Raw genomic sequence first — 20,083 nt, 5'->3', positions numbered from 1 at the left:
GGGGGATGGATGGGATAGATGGACGGAGGAGGAGATGAAAGATGGATGGAGAGAAGGGCAGAGGGGAGTCTCCGTCCCCGTCTCTCACTTTCCCCCAAGCTCATGCTAACTCGAATGAAAGCAAAACCTCATGAAAGTGTCTGTTTTTTCTTTCATCCACCCTTTTCGCAAAAGAACAATAACGCTGTCCACCCTCAAGTGGGCAGCTCACCGCCTCACATGAAGGGAGAAATTAGCCCCAGACAGATCTCGCTGCCCCTTGAAATGTGTTTTCTGGAAAGCAACTCTCAGTGTTTGGACCTCCAGGGGCCAAACAAAGCAGCAGCTCTCTGCTTCACTGTTTTTTTCAAATAAACATTTTTCCAAAGGACTTGAATCCCAAACAGCAGCCACGACTTAAGTCAAACACCACTCAGAAGTTCGGATCCAGTGTTCTCCAGCTTTTGCAGGTGCTTGGCATGGTTCAATCAATGGCTGTTTACTCAATAGCAAAAATGTTTACTCAGCCACTCTGTTTATGCACGGCTTCTTATGCATATAAACATTGTGAAAGCGTGGAAACATCTACGGTGCTCTTTTAGGAGATATTGTTTTGGAGGGTTCGGATTCCATCGTAGAAATAACAGCTCAGCACCAAAATGCGAGTCAAAGTTAGGTTGTTATTTTTGCCACATTAGGTGAAATTCATAAAATGAGAAGAATCATCCCACATTCGAATGCATCAGAATTTTCATCACATTTTTTCAACCTCTGTGTGTTGAAATCCTCCTCCAGCATCTGTAAATGTTCAAGGAGGCCAGTTTAAACAGGCTTTTTGTTCTGAAATATTTTGAGTAGAAGAGTGTAGCGCACTTAACTAGTAATCTCCTGTATCTTGAAATATAAAATACATGGATTCCTTCCAGTGTTTCCTCTGCTTTCTGGTCACATCATCTTTTATCGGTCAGCTATCACATTTTATCTTTTTTTCCTCTTTGGTTTGCCTCCTTTCAACTATCCTCATCGCCTCATTTTCTTATTCTCTCAGCCCTTCACCATATGTTTTCTCTCTGATTTTTTTATGTCTCCCAGTAAAGCACAGCATACGCCTTGCTTTTAGATCACCGACAGATTAAAGTGAAGTTATTCTGATATTATTGTGAATTCTTCTATTTCTGGCAGGTTCCCAGAGACTGCCAGGACCCCATGAGGTGGTGTTCGTCAGCGAGACGGAGGACAGCCCGGGGGTGATGCTGTGGAGGTACCCTGAACCCCGCGTCCTCACCTTCGTCAGGATAACTCCTGTCCCTTTCAACACCACGGAGGACCCTGAGATCAGCACCGCCGACCTGGGGGACGCCCTGCAGGTAGAGACCGGCACACATTTGGGCTGTCGATTAATATATTTAATCGCGATTAATTGCATGATTTCCCATAATTAATCGTGATTATCACAAATTAATCACACATTTCTTGTACTCGTGGGTACCCATAGAACCCATTTTCATTTGAATATCTTGAGGTCAGAGGTCAAGGGACCCATTTGAAAATGGCCTTGTTTGGAGCGTTATTTAGGTTCCTTCTTGAACAGCTAGTATGACATGGATCGCTTAGGTTTTTAGTTTCATATGATACCAGTATATTCTCTTTAGCTTTAAAACTGAGCCTGCTACAACCTCCGAAAGATCGATCAACACGTTAATGTGTAAAAGAAATTAGTGGCGTTATTATCTCGTTAACTTTGACAGCCCTAGTACACATACATGTATCTCTTGATTAGAAAAAATGTTATACTCCCAACAGTCCCATACAGACTTCCAGGTGCTCCTCCAGCTCTACTATTATTCTGAAAATCCTTCCCAAACACAAACACACAGCATATCTTGAATAAATATGGAAACTCCAAAGTAAGCAAGGAATCCTGCTACTATAAAGAAGGCGAAAGAGAATTCTCACATCTCTCTCACTGCTCCCTGCTTAACATCACCTGCAATGAAAGAGAAATAAACTGTCTTAGCGTTGGACTGGGGGCCATTCATAATTCCCATGACATGAGTCATGAGAACTTCCATACTCTACGTGTTATTGAATGACAGAGACCCCTGCTGTCCCTCCAAACATGTAATACATGCTCCGACAGCTGTGGAAGTCATCTCGCATGCTCTGGTGTGAGTAGCCAGGTGTCTCTAACCCCAGATGAGGTTATAATTTGGCAGGCTGTAGCAGCTACTGAGTCTACTGGGCCTCAGTGGGAGACAGGACATCCCACTTTTCCTCCTATCACTCATCCTCGGCCTTTCTATCCCCCGCCTCACTTTCCAGCTTAGCATCCTCGAAGGCAAGCCGGGTCCCAAATCGCGTTCTTTCGCATCCTCCTCCGTAATCTTTCTTTTTTTCCTGGAGCAGAAATATGCTATTTTTAGGTCAAATTCCCTGACACTGTTACAGTCCCCCTTCTTTATTGACCATGCAATTAGGAATGGGATTTCTGCTTATATAAAGTTTCACAGCTTGTATTAGCAATGTTTAGTCAGATATTATTTTCATTTCCGCTGTTATTGTGGTTTCTATAAATTCGATGTCGCAAAAGGTCTTCAAAAGTCACTGGAAAGCAACCCTTTAGCAACTGAGAGTGAAATTTAAGGATGGCAAAAAAAATTTAATAAAATAAGATGATGCAGTAAGTTCACAGATATGGCTCTAACATTACGCTATAGAGAAGAATTACTTCATGAATGGCATATAATCTAGTTGTTAAAGGTGCCAAAATGTCGAAAGTTTATTTTGATTATAAAGCAGGTCTAGGTGCTATATAAATACTGTGAAAGAAACTCTTTCAAGGAGAAATGCACACTGCCCGTAGTCAGAAACTGTGCCTTTAAATCAGCCGTCAGGACGTCCGAAACGTTGTGATGTCACAACTGTGTAGAAGTTAGAAGTGCCGTTAAACTCCGTGTAGTTGATACACACAGCGAGTCCCTGACTGCAGTGACGCTGTGAAGACGGTGACAGCATGCGGAAGTTCAGAAATGCCGACCAATCAGAGCAGACTTGGATCTTTCGGGAGGGGGCCTTAAAGAGACAGCCACTAAAACGAAGCGTTTCAGACAGAGGTTGAATACAGGGATATTCAGACAGACGGTACGAGAAAAATAATGTGTTTTTTGAACATTAAAGCATGTAAACATGCTCTAGTAGAAACCCAAAATACAAATATGAACCTGGAAATGAGCATGATATGTCCCCTTTAAATTCACTATAATGACGTTTTTTGTTGTTGTTTTTTAACTTGACTTATTGCTTATGATTTATAGTATTTATCACAAATTTATCTTATAATCACATGTTATTACCAGCCCCTACAGCGACGCTGGTATTGTTTTCACCTTGTGAGTCTGTGTATGAGTCATCACGGCAAAATGTGGTCCTGGAAACACCTACTGTAGCGGGAACTATCACAGAGGAGGTTCTGAGTAATTTGCCAGGTGTCTATATTTCTGTCTCTGGACAGATTCTTCCACCGCGATAGCATCGCAACTGTGCAAGATGCATTCATGAAACTTGTGTGTGTAGTTGAGATCAAAATGAAGGCGGGTGTGGTCCAAGAGAGTGGCCCCGGAAGTAGGGAGTAGGAAGTGGAGAAGCGGCCATTGGCCCCCACACTTTACGCCCCTGGCCCAATAAGGCATTGTGATCCCATCGCAAGATCTCTAGTTATTACTGAAATTAATGATGGTAGCCAGTTTTATTACATTTGCAGCCCATTTATAAGTCCTTTTTAATTACATTTTTAAAGCCTTTGGGTTAGATTACCTTCCCTCTTCCTTTTCTTTCTGCTTCTTTGCTCCATCTGCAGCAGAAGTTTCTCATCTCGAAACATCCTCCCTTTATCTCTGAGTCTTTCCTGGACTCCCACCACTATTTCACCTATACAGTACAGATGTTTTTTTCTGTCTGTTTATGTCGGCCCCGGAGAGACGAGATATTGGAAGGTGCTGCAGATGTCTGGCTTCCCAACGAGGCCCCACAGCTGTAAAGTCTGTAATGAGCAAAACTCCGAAGCCTCTTGCTGATTGGCCACATATTGAGTTACAGTAGAGAACAGAGGGAGCTGATGTGTGCGGAGACGGGAGGGTTAGAGGAAGAGGCGGTGATTGACAGAGTTGGAATAGGGAGAGGCTGGTTAATGGGAGTAGATTGACAGGACGGAGGGGTGCTGAACAGAGATGGAGTGAGAGGAGGGTCAAGAGGGATGGAGATGGATGGTCACAGAGGTGGAGGTGGTGTATTTCTCTAGTCGAGGGGAGAGAGATGAGTCTTCACCAGCTGATGAGACGAGGGGCCAATGACGGTCTGACAGGAGATACAACAAGCTGGACGTTCACACGATTCACATGCATTCACAATCTGCCATACACTAGAACAGTTGGGTGCCTGCATTTATTTCTGCATCTGTACTTCTATCTATGTGTGTGCATAAAAACGGGACGCCTGTGACTGCGTACATATTTGTGCGAGTGTGTATTACAGTACTCAGCAGGAGATGTGGAACCAGTGGTTGATGAACATGTGGTTTCCACATCTTCTGCTCCACTCCTCATGTCATCTGGCGTGGTCCTGTCTCCACTGACAAGTCTGTTAAAAGGAATCAGGTGATGGGACTTCAATGGGGGGGAAGTGGTGAAAAGAGGAGGCTCCCTCCGAGCACCCGACCATTACTGAAACCACTTCATGTGGGGATGAGATGCAGTGGGGTGAGATACTCTACTCTGTAGAGAAAAGCAATAAATGTTAAGTGTTTAAATGGGAGCCGTGGTTATTGACGGCTATGAGAAGTGTCTAAACAGTTGTGCAGACTTAGTTAGCACTCATAGAAACCACTGTACAGGCGTGAGTCTGCAGATGGTGTTTTTGTGACACCCGTGTAAAGGCTCTGGCCAGGCCCTGCAGCAGACACAGGGTTCCCACGGATCCTTAAAAAATCTTAAAAGGCATTGGATTCGTTGATCTAAAAATAGGGCTTTAATTGGTATTAAAATGTCTTCAATAAATCTATCCAAAGTCTTAAAAATGCAATTAAAAGTCTCCAAATAATTGGTAAAATCTACTATCTATCTATCTATCTATCTACTAAATTTACTAAATGTCTCTCCTAAAATCACACAGATCAGGATAGTGGAACCAACAACACTCATATTTAGGTTGCGGCCGGGAGGCTCAGAGCAGATGCACTGCTATGTCTGCTCATCCTGTTCAAACGAAAAGGCGTATAAATGCCATGATAATGAGCAAGGCGTTTAGCGTGCAATAAATACGCCTTTCTTGATTTCCGTGTGTCATTTTGTGTTTTGTTTTGTAAGTGACATTTGCCACGTGATGATTGCCACATGTTTTTTATTGACGTTTGTTTCGAGTTTTCCGTAGTTGGGTTACGTTGTTTCCATACAGATTTTTCTCCTTTACCCTAGCTAAGTGTTTGTTTTGCCTAAACCTAACTGCGGACGTTTGCGTGGCGCAAAAATGACACACAAAAAGTCTAAAATGCGTACTCATGACACATGGAATATCATGGTATTTATGTGCCTTCGTGTGAGGCCAGATTTGTCTTGTAGCTAGCTATGGTCGTATCTAAAAGTTGTGAAAACGTGCGAAAACTTGACCGACGAACCCGACTAACTATCCTAACCTTAACCATAAAAGGTCATCAATGCCTAACCTTAACCATCTTGCGAGAGTTTTGCAACTTAAGTGCAAATTCAATGAAAATTGGCTATTCAACCTAGATTTTGCGCACTGGCTGAAACCAGTACCAGGCAATGTGTACGAGGCACGGTGTATTTTGTGCAGGAAGTGTTTCAAACTCGGCGTGATGACAATCAAGGCAGTGGAATCCCACATGCAGCTGAGTGTCCGTATAGCATTTTCTTTTTCTGAGCGCCAGCGTCTTTTTGCAGTTGTTCCCCGATGACAGAGTGTATGCGGCCGCCTAGAGAAAGAGCTCCGACTTTCAGAGCGCTCTGACTTTTTTATGCGCCCACATCGAGCGCTTCTTGTTAAAATAATCTCTGAACTTTTCAAACCGGCACTGGGGTTTCCAGTGCCGTTCTGAGGGCAGGTATTTCCCAGTTCTTTTTTAGCCTCATCTCCACCACTCTAAGTAATTGATGTGGATTGTTTCTTCAATTTTGGTCTTAGATTTCATTTCAAGTGCCATTAAAAAAGTCCTTACTCTAACTTGCCGTAAGCTGTAGGAACCCTGTGACTGATGTCTGTCATAGGACACTTAGACGGCCCAAAGGAATTGTTGGTAACATTAATGAAAAACATCATTTACAAAACGTATTTGCTAAACTGGTTTAAATCCATTGTTGAAAGCTGCTGTGATGCATTTCGTCAACACTGCTGAAAACAGTATCACGTATCATGGGCTTTTTGAAAGGAGTGATTGTAAAGTAATTATAAGACATTGGTTCAGTTTACTGATATGTTACACAGTCCTCCTTACCTCATGTTATGTCCAAGCACTCACATAGCATTAAACCAGTTGTGTGTGTGTGAGGCGACGGGGTGGGTTCGTGGGGGTTAATTTAACAGGACCTCTTGGTCATCAACCAAAGTCGTTGTGATCCCACATTTAATTGTTTTCATCCTCTGGCAGACAATAATTATTCTGTCCTCTCTACAAAACTTCAAAAGTCTCAATTTATTTTTTTTATTTCTCCGGAGACCAGAAAGAAAGTCCAGCGACAGAGAAAGGAAATGCAGCCATAAAAAATCCCCAAAACAGTAATGGCTCAGTTTCAGTTCCAAAGGAATTTCATTTACTTCACATTTAGACTGTGCAGAGAGAGAGAGAGAGAGAGAGAGAGAGAGAGAGAGAGGAGGAAAGAGGAAAGAGGAAAGAGAAAGAAGGCAGTCATAATTTCTCAGGCCTCTAAAATTACCATGTGGCCACACGGAGATGGAGGCTGATAGATTTTGAGAAATGGAAAGTGAGAGGCATAGGGAAAGAAAAAGAAATAGGGAGAAAAAGAGAGAGTGATGTTCAGCATTGAGCTGTCTTGTCATTGCTCTCTATCATTTAGACAGTTTCAGGGCTGTTTACCAGCAGGTGGATGGGGAGAAGGATTGCATGAGGTGGAAAAAAGTGTCTCTTCTTCACATTTTCTCCATCTCTTCTTTTCCTCCTCCTCTTCTCTCTCTCTTCTCCCTACTTTTGTCACATCCCCCCCCCCTCCTCCCTGTCTCCACCCCGCTGAATAGATGAAGGTGGGATTGGGTTCTCGCTCTGAGCCATGCTGCTCGCTTGTCCCCAGAGCAGATCATATTAACATTTTATAAAATCAAGATTTCCTGCATTTAAATAGTTGTGGTTTCCCAACTGGTTCCAGTATCTCGGAGGGGGAATTCAAACCTTCTTCCATTACTCAAAGTCAAATTGCTGCCCGCGCTGTTTTTACATACAGTAGAAGGGGAACGATGTCAGAGTGATTGGGTGGGGGGTGGAGGGGGGTGACGGAGCATCCACAGGTTCCCGCCTGCAGAGGGCCCGAGTGATGAAGGGATAGAAGGAGAGAGGGAAGGTGACTCATTCTCACCTCCTCACCGCCGTGTGGTCCAGTTCTCTGAATCATAAGCAGGTGTCCTTACTGCTCTTTTTCCATCCCTCTCTCTCGCTCGTCCTCCCCTCCTCCTGCCTCTCTGTGGGGTTCTGAAGCCTGAGAAACAGGGAGTAAACACAGGAGCTATGATTCAGCCTGACGCCAGCTCAGGGGAGAAGCAGGAGGAGGAGATGTTAAAGTAGAGAGCAACAACAACTTGCCTCAGCATATAGTCCAACAAAAGTTTTCCTTTTTACCAATACTCGCGTTTCTCAGTATGCAAATGTATAAATTTGATCATCCCCTCGCTGTTTGGACAGCTGCCCAAGTCGCTCCAACAAACATCACACCATCTGCTCCCCTGCTGTTGCTTTCGTGCATGGCACTGTGGGATAGCCTTTCATGTCTCAGCAGGGCTCTGCGCTGCCATCACGGCCCCGCTGGCCCGCCACCGATATCATAAAAGCTCTGTGGCCTGAGATGAACCAGCAACCTTCAGCCGTAACCGCTCCTGCAGCTGTTGTTTCTGTCATTGTTGTTATTATGAGAAACACAGGTCCGTGGCGCGCCCATTTTTACTGATGCACACTTTTTTCCCCCAACATTTTTCTAATCAAAACCTAGGGATGCACCGATACCGGATGGGATATCGGGCCGATACTGACACAAATAGCTGGATCGGATATCGGTGACATATGATATGGGGCCGATCTCTTCAATTCAATTCTATGTTTATATACAATATATATTATATACTGGAATTTCAATTCCTGTTTACGTTTTGACCAATTCGTTGCTGAATTAAAAAGGTGTACACTTGAATTGTAATTCCTGTTAATGTTGAAGATTTTTTCACCAAGTTGCTGGTGTACGATTTACTATTTTAATATTATTACACGGTTTTGTTGAATACTGGATTCTGATTGGTCAAACACAGCGTTCTACAGTCTGTTATTTCTTTATAGCAAACTGTTGCTATATATAACAGACCGTTGCTATGGGCGCAGTTCTGATGTCAGACTCTGGCGGACCGTTTTTATATCAAATTATTGATTTCTTAAGTAAGTAGCCGTGTAATAAGAGAGATAATGTACAGCTAGCCGGTCATTGTTGTGAAAATAAACGTCGGGGTTTATTTCACAACAATTACCAGCTCGCTGTACATTATCCTTCACATAAATAACAACTAAACATCATATCTATATTTATTGATCACATTTAGTTTTACAAAGTTAGGAAAGCGATGTTTAAGTCAGTCCTGATGTTGCCTTTTACATAAAAGAATGATCCCAGTCACTTCCACATAGTGAGGCATACAGTTTATTAATTAAACACTGGTATCGGATCGCTACTCGGTATCGGCCGATACCCAAAGCCCAGGTATCGCTATCGGGACTGAAAAAGTTGGATGTGTGCATCCCTAATCAAACTTTTTGTAGGGAGTTAGAATCTGAGGGGAGTCGGTGGGTATTTCACTTCACAGCAACCCATTGAACCAAAAAAGAGCAAGAGTGTATTTTAGCCAAGATAACTGTTATTTTAGTGGGACAGCGCTCAAGCAGACCTGCATTAGTCACAGCTAATGCACTATAAAAATAAAAGACTGTCCATGTGGTTAATTTGATCTGGAGCTTTTACACCTCATCCACAAAAAACTTCAGTCCCCCTTTTTAAAAAAGTTTGGCATTACGGAGGAAAAGCAAAAAAAAAAAAGTTGAGCTTGAAGATCTCAGCATGGGATTTTCCACCCTGATTAATGTTAACCTATATTAGCCCACCTGAGACAGCATAGCAGGAGTCATTTTCAGAACAATTTTCATTACATCTCCTGAGTAAACATTTGCTCAAGCCGACGTCAATTCAATTTGTCTGCCGGCTGATAAGAGGTAGCTAGCAGTGGAATTTTTAGACATATAGGCATCAGTGGAATAACAGAAGACCTAATAGCAGTGTTGATATTGTTAATAAAAGTAATGGCAGACGAGGCTGCGGATGTGAGCGGCCGCAGCCTCGGAGGGAGCTCGGGGAGTCTTCAGTTGCAGAGACGTATTTAGCAGTGATCACACCTGGGTCGATGATGGAAGTTGAAATCATTTCTTTACGTTGTGTATTTGCTTTAGTTCGCCTGCCTTTAGTTAACCATTTGTGAGACTGTGATTGGTCAATCAGTACCAGAAAAGTAACTCCATGCTGAATAGTATTTTGTGGTTTGGCAGAAGCAGGGGTGGGTGACAGGGATGGAAATCAGATCTATGTATACACAATGCTGCCAACAATCCTGGATTTAAATATATTTGTAAATAGTTTTGAATATTGAAACTACTTATAACTTTCAAGGCATTTGAACCGCCTCCAACTCCAAAATCAAGATAACATTTAAGATAGGCTGATATTTAGCCCTGCAGGTCCAGCTGCCAGGCCTACTCTGTCTTAAGCTTGAGGAAAACACAGATTACACCCTTCCAGCCAAGGGAATGTCAGCTATTCAGGGTTACATGTTGTTTATCAGATAAGGTACACACACAATCAGGCAGCGGAAACTGACACTGCCCAGACTGTACGCATGCACTCATACATACATACGCACACCTGTGTATACACATGTGTATTCACGCATATTGTCTTTCATACTTACAATTATACATAGACACGTATACACAATCCATTCGACATATACACAGGTGCCTTCTCCTCCCATGAGCCATTGCCAGACGTCCAACTCAACACAGCTAAAAATGAATTTTTCCATCATCCCTGCAATACTTTTTCTAAGCTGGTTATCGATTTCATCTCCAGTTTTCCTCCAAGGCTACAAGCGAAAGGGAACATGACGCAAGTTCAACCATGCAAATGTATTCCACTGTACCATATATGTACCTCGCAAATTCGTTTTCTGCATGCCGTCATGTGTATAGAATATCTCAGGTGAAAAAAAAAGTAATATATATATAAAAAAAAAACACCCTGTGTGATTTAGCAACGCAGTTCTGGGAATTCTCCGCGGAGATTCAGTGAGTTTCCGCTCCGGTGGCTCGGTGTCGGGGTTGCGGGTGCACCGCTCTGTCAGGTGCAATTATGAGACGTTGATTCCAGGAAAACCTGTGTGGCATTTCATACATGATGTAAGCTTACGGTTACCTCATGCATTCCTCCCTAACAGTACAGCCCCCACCGCGCATACTGTATGAATGCATACACACACATTGTGTGAACACAAAGCTTCTCACACACACACACCAACTTGTTGACAGTTCCATGAGGTCGGTAAGTGCCCAGGGAGCTCCGTACCTCCGGTAAACAGTTGGATTGTCACAGACACATGTGCACAGAAAAATGCATTCGCTCACCCATATGCACTCTCGTCTTACTGCCTGGCATCCTTCAGGTGTGCCACTCAGAGCTCCCTGCCACCACTGATCCATCAGTGGCCGAGTTGCGCAGGTGGTCGAGGGAACCTGAGAACCTGGTTCAGTTCACACAGGAGCACCAGACACATTTATGCTAATTTTGGCACAATATGAGAGGAATGAATGGAGCCCTACCGGTCGTCACGTAATGTGTGAACACTCACATGAGCTGATTGTTATTCAGTGTGAGAAACAGCTCCAGGACTTCGATGCTAATGGCTGCCTCGTAGCATGCAGCGTGCCTGGTGTTTAGTTATGCTGTGGTCATGCAGCGTTATTATGGAGATGAGTTGTCGTCTCGCTGCGTTGGTGGCCTGCGGTCGATGAGATTTTTCCAACTAGATGAGAAATTAAAGATTGGTTTGTCTGAAGTGAGTTAAATTCAAGGTTATAATACAGACAACAAAAGAGTCACTTGCTCATTCCTTCTCCAAGGCGGGGATTCCCCGTGTCTTGAAAGAGTCAGTAAACTATCAATGCTTAATGATTAGCAGACCACTGCATGTTGCTTAATACTTTATGTGTAACTGGGGATCCACAGGACTGAAGTAGTACCTGTTGTGCAATAACAAAGCTTTACAGTAATCCTACTGCTGATGAGTAATCAGGGTTACACTGAGGAGGTTAAAGTGATGAACAACTGAGGGATACAATAGTAAGACCACTGGTGTCCATCTGACTAAGTGGGGGATATAAAAACACTCAGTAGAATGTTGTCATCTGATGGAGCACAGCCACCACCTCAAGTACGAAATAGTTGATCCAAACAGCAGATTTTCTTCAGCAAAACCATACAGACGACATCCTCAGGCATGTTGCTGATTTGGATTTATTCAAAAGCAACAGTCTGCGGTAGTGTTGCAATGTAACCCCATAATACAACCCAAAGGGATGCAAAGAAGAACATTGGTGTCTTTGGGGTCCTCAAAGAAAGTCATCCCTTCACATTTCCTCCAAGCTCTCTAGGAGAGAAAACAAATATCTGTGATCATTACCAGCCGCAACAGCGACGCTGGTATTGTTTTCACCTTGTGAGTCTGTGTGTGTGTGTGTCATCATGGCAAAATGTGATCCTGGAGACACCTCCTGTAGCGGGAACAACCACAGAGGAGGTTTTGAGTACTAGTTTTGCACTCTGTGACTCACGTTACCGCAGTTTCACGAGCGTGTCGGAGAACTACGGTGTAACGTAAAAACATGAAAGGCTCTCTCTAGAGCCAGTGTTTGGTTTGTCCGTTCTGGGCTACTGTAGAAACATGAAGGAGCAACATGGAGGACTCCGTGAAGAGGACTTGCTCCCTATGTAGATATGAAGGGCTCATTCTAAGCTGACGAAAACATAATTTTCAAGTGATTATACACTAATGAAAACATAGATATGAATATTATATTCCGTTGCTGCTTAATATAGATCCCCCAAAATGCTACACCCTGTACCTTTAAATCTGAGTTGAAGGAAAGCACCGTAACTACTATGCAATGCTGCTTCCCCTAAGAAGGATAGGGAGGCAGCATAACAACCTAAATAAAATGCATATTTGGGGGTTACTTACATGAGTTGTTCACTGTGTCTTTCCTTCCAGATACCATGCAGCCTGGAGTACTGGGACGAGCTCCAGCAGGCCTTTGTTCCATACCGGGAGTTCAGCCTTTCAGAGAGCAGTGCCTGCCAGCTGCAGCTGCCCAGCCTCAGCCTCACCGACCAGCAGAAGGAGCTGGTGGCCTCAGACCTGTGGAGGATAGTACTCAACAATAACGGAGAGGGAGGAGATGAGCAGAGGTGGGGGGGAAATCTGCATTTGATCTGTTTCTCTGTGTCTATGTGTTGTCTGCATGCCTGCACTGTACTGCGTGTGTGTGCCTACACACAGATATGTGTGTGGATCTACAGTACGTATGCCGTCCGGTGTGAGGGAAAGCAGAGAGAGAGGGAGAGCGCACCCAGGCCGCCGAGCACAAAGAGCTAGCAATGTGTCCCTCGCCCCACATCTGGTGTGCAGGAGCAGGGAGCGGGCTTGGAAGGCGTTCAGATCGGCCTAATGAGATTTCCCAGCACACCAAGTGCCTGTCAGGGCCCATCCGGATTCCTTCCTGCTTACCTTGAGTGTATCTAATCGAGGGGAAGCTCACGGGAAGCGAGAGGAGTAAAGCCCCCTTTGGGTTGGCACATGAGTTCCTAGGCCTGGTCTGGATTGGGCCGGGTTGAGTTGGGATGGGAGAGGTTGGTCTATGCTTTCACTCCCTTCGTCCCGCCGCCACTGCTTCCTTTCTTCATCTCTCTCATGTGTCACCCGGCATCCCGTTACATCTTCCGTGCTTCACCCATTTTTCATTTCTTTTTCTCATTCCTTTCTCATCTTAATTTACTCTCTTTTTTTCTCTCTTTCTCCCCCCCGCTTTTTACTTCCTCTCGGGATTTTAGGGAACTTTTAGTGGAAGAGAATTGCCAAGCCCACATTCTGTGTGGCTTAGAGAGCTCCAGAGGAGCAGAAAGGGAGGAATAAGAAAACATGTAAGAGAAGAAACAGGGAAAAAAGTCTGCAGCACCAGATACAGTGTAAAGCAAAATATACATCTGTGTTTCATTACAATCATAGCCCAAACACTACATTTCCTTTATGTTTAAATTATTTGTCTTTTTTGATCAAAATTGATTCCCCTTTCCTTTACTCGCTCGTTTCATCTGCCTTACTTTAGTTTCCACCAGAAAAAAATAACTTGGCTGCCCTGCCAACTGGAAGTAATGAAAATTGTCAACATATGATGCTTATCTTTTTAAGGAGCACTCTGCTGCACCAGCGTTTTTCAGGTCTTGAGCGTTTCCTGCTGGAGTTTTTATGGTGGATCATGGTAGCAGCAAATTACAGAGCAAATGGTCATTCACTTCAATTACCTTCCATTCAACATCATCAACCATGACATGCAATTAATGTCCGTGGAGAGGTTCTCCCGGAAAACTGCGGCAGTAATAATGTACCTAAACTCACAGCCTCGGACAGCGGCGAGGCCCTCTCCATGTTGTTGTCTCTTTTCATTCCCTTTTGTCTGAATAATTGCGCCGTTTATCTCACTGCAGATTTCTGACGAGGATGTCACACAATTTGTAACTCGCTGGGCAAGAGACAAAAGCATTCAGCTACAAATGAGGATCAGACTATTTTAATTAGCGAGTCGAATTCTTGTGGCCGTGCTTCCACAGCTGTGCCCATGCTTTTGATATTACAAAAAAAAGTTTGATAGAAAATCAACAACCGTTTGCTAGTTTTTCCCTTAAAACTGTCAAATGCTGAATCACAGTCATATATTACTCATTTTTCTCCATTATTCTTTATTTCCTTACAATTTTAGTGTTTTTAGGGTCCAGTTTTTCTCACAGTCAGAAAAAGCACTGTTCACATTTGGCTGTCTGCTGTGTCTCCTCTTCCCCTCCAGCTCGGATAGTGAGAGTGGCTCCCAGCTGCCCTGCGATCAGTTGGTGTCTCCGATTGCATTGGCAGCCTGCACCCGTGTGGACTCCTGCTTTGCACCCTGGTTTGTCCCCTCCCTGGGCGTGTCCCTTCAACTAGCACAGCTGGACATTCACCTCTGCCACCATCTAGAACAGCTGGGCACAGGTAAGATACAGAATACCAATCACAAAGTCTCTTCTTAGGTTGAAGATAAGATAAAACTTTATTTATCCCAACGGAAATTGCTGTGCAGTAGTTGTTGCATAATAAGGTGGAAATTCAACATATATATACAATGCCAAAGTCAGGTTACTAGTATGGATCATAAACATATTAATAGGTTAACAGAAGTTAATACACCTTACAGTCCAGTCTCTTAATATGGACGCTGTGTGTCACTCCTCCAGTTCCATCTAGACAGCTTCGCCCCTTCCTGCCAGACAGGAAGTTACCTCAGGAGCAGGAGTTCATGGTGACTGGTACTCGGGAGCCGCGGGTCTTCCTGCGCCAGTGGAGCAACGGACCGCAGCACTGTCAGGAGTTCAGCTTTTCCACCCAGCTCGACTGCAAGCTGCTGGAGTATCGAAACCTAACACACCTCCAGCTCCTCCAGCCTTGTGTACTACAGGTAGAGCTCAGTTATTCCTGCTGGTTTGTCTGTCTAGATATTTTTGATAGAAAGCTTTGGTGAGGAATTGTGACAACGAGTTAATTTAGACTTTAATTTTTTTTTATGTGTGTTTCAGGGCCAGGCTGCAGCCACCTGCTGCCCGCAGAACACCACATTGGATGTGAATGTGTTTGTGGAACCGGTGTTCCTCAATATCAGCCAGTATGCCATCCACACTGTGGACACTGCCCTGCACAGCTGGCAACAGGTAACAGAGAGTTACCTTTATATACACTTTATATTTAACCACACACCAGAGAACACAATGGCTTATAAACTCTGTGAACTGACATGCAAAAAAGCACATTGTTGAAGATAGATTATTGATATTGCTTCCAGAGCTTTTGAATAGTTTAGCATGTTTGGGGTCCTGATGGATAAAGTTTCCTTCAATTTATTTTTTTAAAGGGCAGGTCCATCTGCGTTCTTTTCCATTTTTTTTCAAATGGAAACGGCCACTCAGCTGTTGCCAAAAAGCAGTGACGTAGGTTAGCAAAGTAAGCTAATCAGTAGGGTTATGAACAATGTGAACGTTAGCAAAAGCTGAGTCAACATTAGCTATGCTAAGTTTGGAAATAACTGAAAGGGTTAGTTTAGATTTTTTGAAATGGTGTTGTATGTATACTCCCACGTTCTGTGAGGTAAAACAATATTTTTTGTGAATGGAGTCTGGTGTCTTTGAAGAGTTATACGTATAACGTCTTCAGTTCCCCGTCGGAAAGGGCTGTCTGATGGCGAGGTAAAGCAGCTGTGGACGGGAGCAAGAGAAAAATTTATTTTTTAATCAATATCAGTTTAAGTGTACACTATATTTAGAATATTTTCACAGGTTTATCTCGCCATCAGACAGCCCTTTCCATTGGGGAATTGAAGCCATGATATCACTGTCTTCAAAGCCACCAGACTCCATTCACAAAAACAGTAGTTTTACTTCGCTGAACAGGAGAGTTGCTGGTCTACCCCTGCATCGATCGGTTGGTTTGTTTGTGTTATTGTGTGACTTTTGGATCCAAACTAATGTGGCGTCCACAGCAGTACATTGTTTAGCTTCAGTGCCGGTACTCATGTCTGCTTTATCTAAGTTACTGTATGTGACGTTAACACACTGACTATAAGGATGTGTATACTGTACATGTAGCAACGTCATCATGCAGAAAGCTATGTCAGGTCACGTGGGAATACGTTTTTAGAAGGGCTTGAGAAAATAGCATTTTGATGCTAAAACATACTTAATGGACCCAACCTTTATTTCCCCCCCTTACAGCTATTATCAGAAGCAAAATAGTTGATATCTTACATGTACAAAGGCAATCTCTAAGCAACTTTTCACTGCTGCGTGGTGACATGCATTTGAAGTGACCAAAGTAATCAGTGATATGGTCACTTAGGTTGCATTGGAGGATAACTTGTTCACTTGTACATTTAAATAGTCGGATTCATTCAGACATTTAAGGTAACAAGGGATTATCACCAGCGCTTGCATACAGCTATTATATTTGGAGCCAGGGGCTAGTAAATCTTTAGAGGAAATACATAGAAAATGTATGTACATTTAGAGAATATGCTTTTGTCCCAGATGGAGTATCGGCTAAACAAACTCACAACAAAGTGGATTTCATGAGAATAGTTCGGGTTGTGTGCCAGCGGTGATAAAACATTGCTGCAAACTCTGACTAAGAGGCTACAGTGTGTCTGTTCTTGAGCTTCTTTCTAGTCCTATGGTCGTCGTCATCTCTCAGTTCTCAGCTCTCAGCGCTGCCTCTGGTAGCCAGGATATTTGTGTGTGAAGCGATGCCCATGAAAACACGGTAAAACTTGAGTGGTGACACCTGCCAAGATTTCATCTGGCCCTGGTCCTCCACCCACTTGTCTACTGCACACACACACACACACACACACACACACATGCACCCTGGCCTCTCTGGCTTTGTATGCCCTATCATGGCTCAGCTCAGCTCAGCTGTGGCTCTGCTGACTCATATACTGGCCTCTGGAGACGTGAGGTACTCTCATGGTTTTTACATGCATGCAGACTCTCACTGCCAGGTGAGAGAAATAATAACTTGTGTTATTCTAGGAACAGCTGTGGTCTTTTACCTGCGGAAAATGAAACAAGCTGTATAGGAAATCTGCTATAAATTGATTGTTCTGGCTAGCAGTTTAATACCTTTGTTTTCACCCAGTGGCATCACTGACTCATCAAAAGGAACCGTGTCGGATAATCGGGCATAATTGACCCTTGGCTTCATTATTGCATCACGTAGGGCAAGCTAGCGAATGTTCCCTATTTCTGCTGGTTAATTTCGCCATAAATAAGACTTTGGAGCGTTGGTGGTGTTGTAATGAACGGTCATATTGCAGCTTTAGTGGAGTGTTTTGGACATTCTGGTATCCATGGTGGGCTTTACACAACATGCCAAGCATGATTAGTTGGGATATTAGTTGGTTGTGTGCTTTTTGCCAAGGTTTTTCTGATACTGATTGGGTGATATGTTTGGCTTTTTTGAACGCCATCTTTGCCCAGTATCTTGAGGCCTAAAATAAAGGCGCACAACGCTCACACACACACACACACAGAGAATACCCTTCTTTAGTTGTACACCACACAGTCAAACCTGAAGGCTGCGATTGCATGTTGACTGGTATATGGGATTGATTCATAAAATGATTAGGGCTGCTGTCTTGATTGGTCTAAACAGCAGCAGGCTTGTAACTTGTACAGAACCTTTTAACTACCTCCAGCCTTTACCACTTTGCTGAACACAAGGGGGAAAAACACACCATAATTATAAGGCAAATGCGCTGCATGTGGGTTTGGTAGTTCTGGAGTAAGGGGTAGAGAGAGGTCAAGTACAAAAAAAAACGCTCTTCTTAAATATTTGGTGCTTCTCAGAGAAAGTTGTGAACACTTAGATCATGGAATACTGTTTCCCTTTTTGGGGTTTTCACTGAAACTAAATCTTGTGCGTGGTGAGAGAACCTTGTATGGGTGTGATTATTAAGCACGATGTGTCTGGTGGTGAGGTGCACTATAGGGGTGGATGTAAAGGACCGGCCGGTTAAGCTAAAATGTATCTTTGATCTGATAGAGCCTTACATTCCAGACGCATTCATGCACACATCTACCACGCATAGAAACAACTTGATCCTAATTGAAAACGTAATCAGAAGCAGTTGGAAATGTTAACAGGCTCTGTCCTTCCGCAACAGAAGGATGTATCCTAACGTGTGTAATTGTTCCAGTGATTTTCATGTTTCCTGGTGTCAAGGCTGGCAGCCAGGCCCGTTGTGATGTGGCCTGTAGGGTCAGCATTGAACCGTGGAGGAGATTCCTCCACTACCACACGATTGAAACCTCACAGCCTAGACATGGTCATACCAGACCGCCACAACCAGAACAGCTGGAGCACTTCCAGATGCACAGCAATAAATAGAAATAAAAAAAAGACCCTGCTTGGTATATGGTTGTAATTTATTCTCATATAGCCATAATACTTGATGATATACAGTTGTAGTCATGGTAACATGGACTGCTCTTGTATCACCAAGGTCTTTCTGGCAGTCATCAGTACTCATGCTTAATGGCTCGTCATTAATATTGACATGAATGTATAGGGCTGTCAATCGATTAAGATATTGAATCGTGATTAGTCGCATGATCGTCCATAGTTAATCGCGATTAATCGCATAGATTTTATCTGTTCAAAATGTACCTTAAAGTGAGATTTGTCAAGTATTTAATACTCTTATCAACATGGGAGTAGGCAAATATGCTTGCTTTATGCAAATGTATGTATTTATTTATTACTGGAAATCATAAACAACACAAATCAATGACAAATATTGTCCAGAAACCCTCACAGGTACTGCATTTAGCATAGAAAATATGCTCAAATCATAACATGGCAAACTCAAGCCCAACAGGCAACAACAGCTGTCAGTGTGTCAGTGTGCTGAGCAAAATGTAGGGTAAGTTTGGAGCGTTATTTAGCCTCCTTCGCGACAAGTATGACATGGTTGGTACCAATTGATTCGCTCACTACGACATAAAAATCGCAAGTTGCGTTAATGCATTAAAGAAATTAGTGCCGTTAGCTCTAACCTTCAATCAAGTCCTCGCTAACAGTTCTGACGACAGGTAGATCAGCTCAAAATTGAGGTTGGCTGTGGCTCGGGAGGTCGAGCGGGTCGTCCAGTAATAACAGGGTTGGAGGTTTGATCCCTGGGGTTCTCTTGTTCAAATGTCCTTGAACAAGACGCTGTACCCCAAGTTGCCTTAAGGCTTTGTCCGTTAAGGTAGAAAGGCTCCATGTAAGTGCAGTCCATATACCATTTAACATTCAAATTAAACTGGAATTATACTTTTATATGTAAAACTTAAAGAAGAATAAGGTGAAACTACAGTTATATATTTTTAGAGGCTTTCTTGGTTCAAAAAAGATGAAAGAAAAAGACATTTTCTTCTTCTTCGTTTGCGTCCTCTCCTTGCTCGATAGCCCCATATGGCCCCAACCTCAGCCCCCCACCACTCTAACCTCAGGCCACCATTTTCAATACTCAGTCCCCAGCCCCACTTTCAATCTTTGCTCCCCCCCAGCCCCTAACCCCAGGGAAGTGGCTTTGGTGGAAAGCCACACAAAAGCCCAGTAGTATTTACACACTCTGCGTTCTCACAGAACGTTCACAGGCTGTTACATGTGCAATTGAGACAACAGGAATTTTCCTGTTATTTTTTTCTCCCCCCCCCCCGTTCCTCCCATGTTCCTTTGCAACCGGAAAGAAAGTGACAGAGAGATCAGGTTCCTGTTTGTGGCAGATGTGTGGGCGAGGGTCATCCATAGCAGAACATATAGGTGATTGTAGATCTGATTATTGTTTCATTATGTCCCTTTTACAGGTTCCTCTATCTCCTCCGCAGTGTCTTGTTTCATCTTTTGAGCGGGTGTCATTATTTACAATCAGTTTTCCAGACATTTT

The 20,083-nt window shown here is 43.5% G+C and overlaps 1 protein-coding gene across 5 annotated transcripts in view; it reads left to right on the top strand.

Annotated features, from left to right (window-relative positions):
• LOC119497149 (vacuolar protein sorting-associated protein 13B-like) overlaps positions 1-20,083 on the top strand; it is a 393,997-nt gene that overhangs the window by 313,251 nt on the left and 60,663 nt on the right. For all 5 annotated transcript variants that reach the window (XM_037785043.1, XM_037785042.1, XM_037785044.1 and 2 more), the window contains 5 exons: positions 1,162-1,346; positions 12,571-12,767; positions 14,420-14,601; positions 14,844-15,064; positions 15,183-15,314. In XM_037785043.1, the coding sequence (XP_037640971.1) occupies positions 1,162-1,346; positions 12,571-12,767; positions 14,420-14,601; positions 14,844-15,064; positions 15,183-15,314 (917 nt within the window). The remainder of the gene's footprint in view (positions 1-1,161; positions 1,347-12,570; positions 12,768-14,419; positions 14,602-14,843; positions 15,065-15,182; positions 15,315-20,083) is intronic.

The sequence above is a fragment of the Sebastes umbrosus genome, chromosome 11 (assembly GCF_015220745.1).
Source record: "Sebastes umbrosus isolate fSebUmb1 chromosome 11, fSebUmb1.pri, whole genome shotgun sequence".
In the NCBI taxonomy this organism is placed as follows: Eukaryota; Metazoa; Chordata; class Actinopteri; order Perciformes; family Sebastidae; genus Sebastes; species Sebastes umbrosus.
This window is presented reverse-complemented; position numbering and strand designations above follow the sequence as displayed.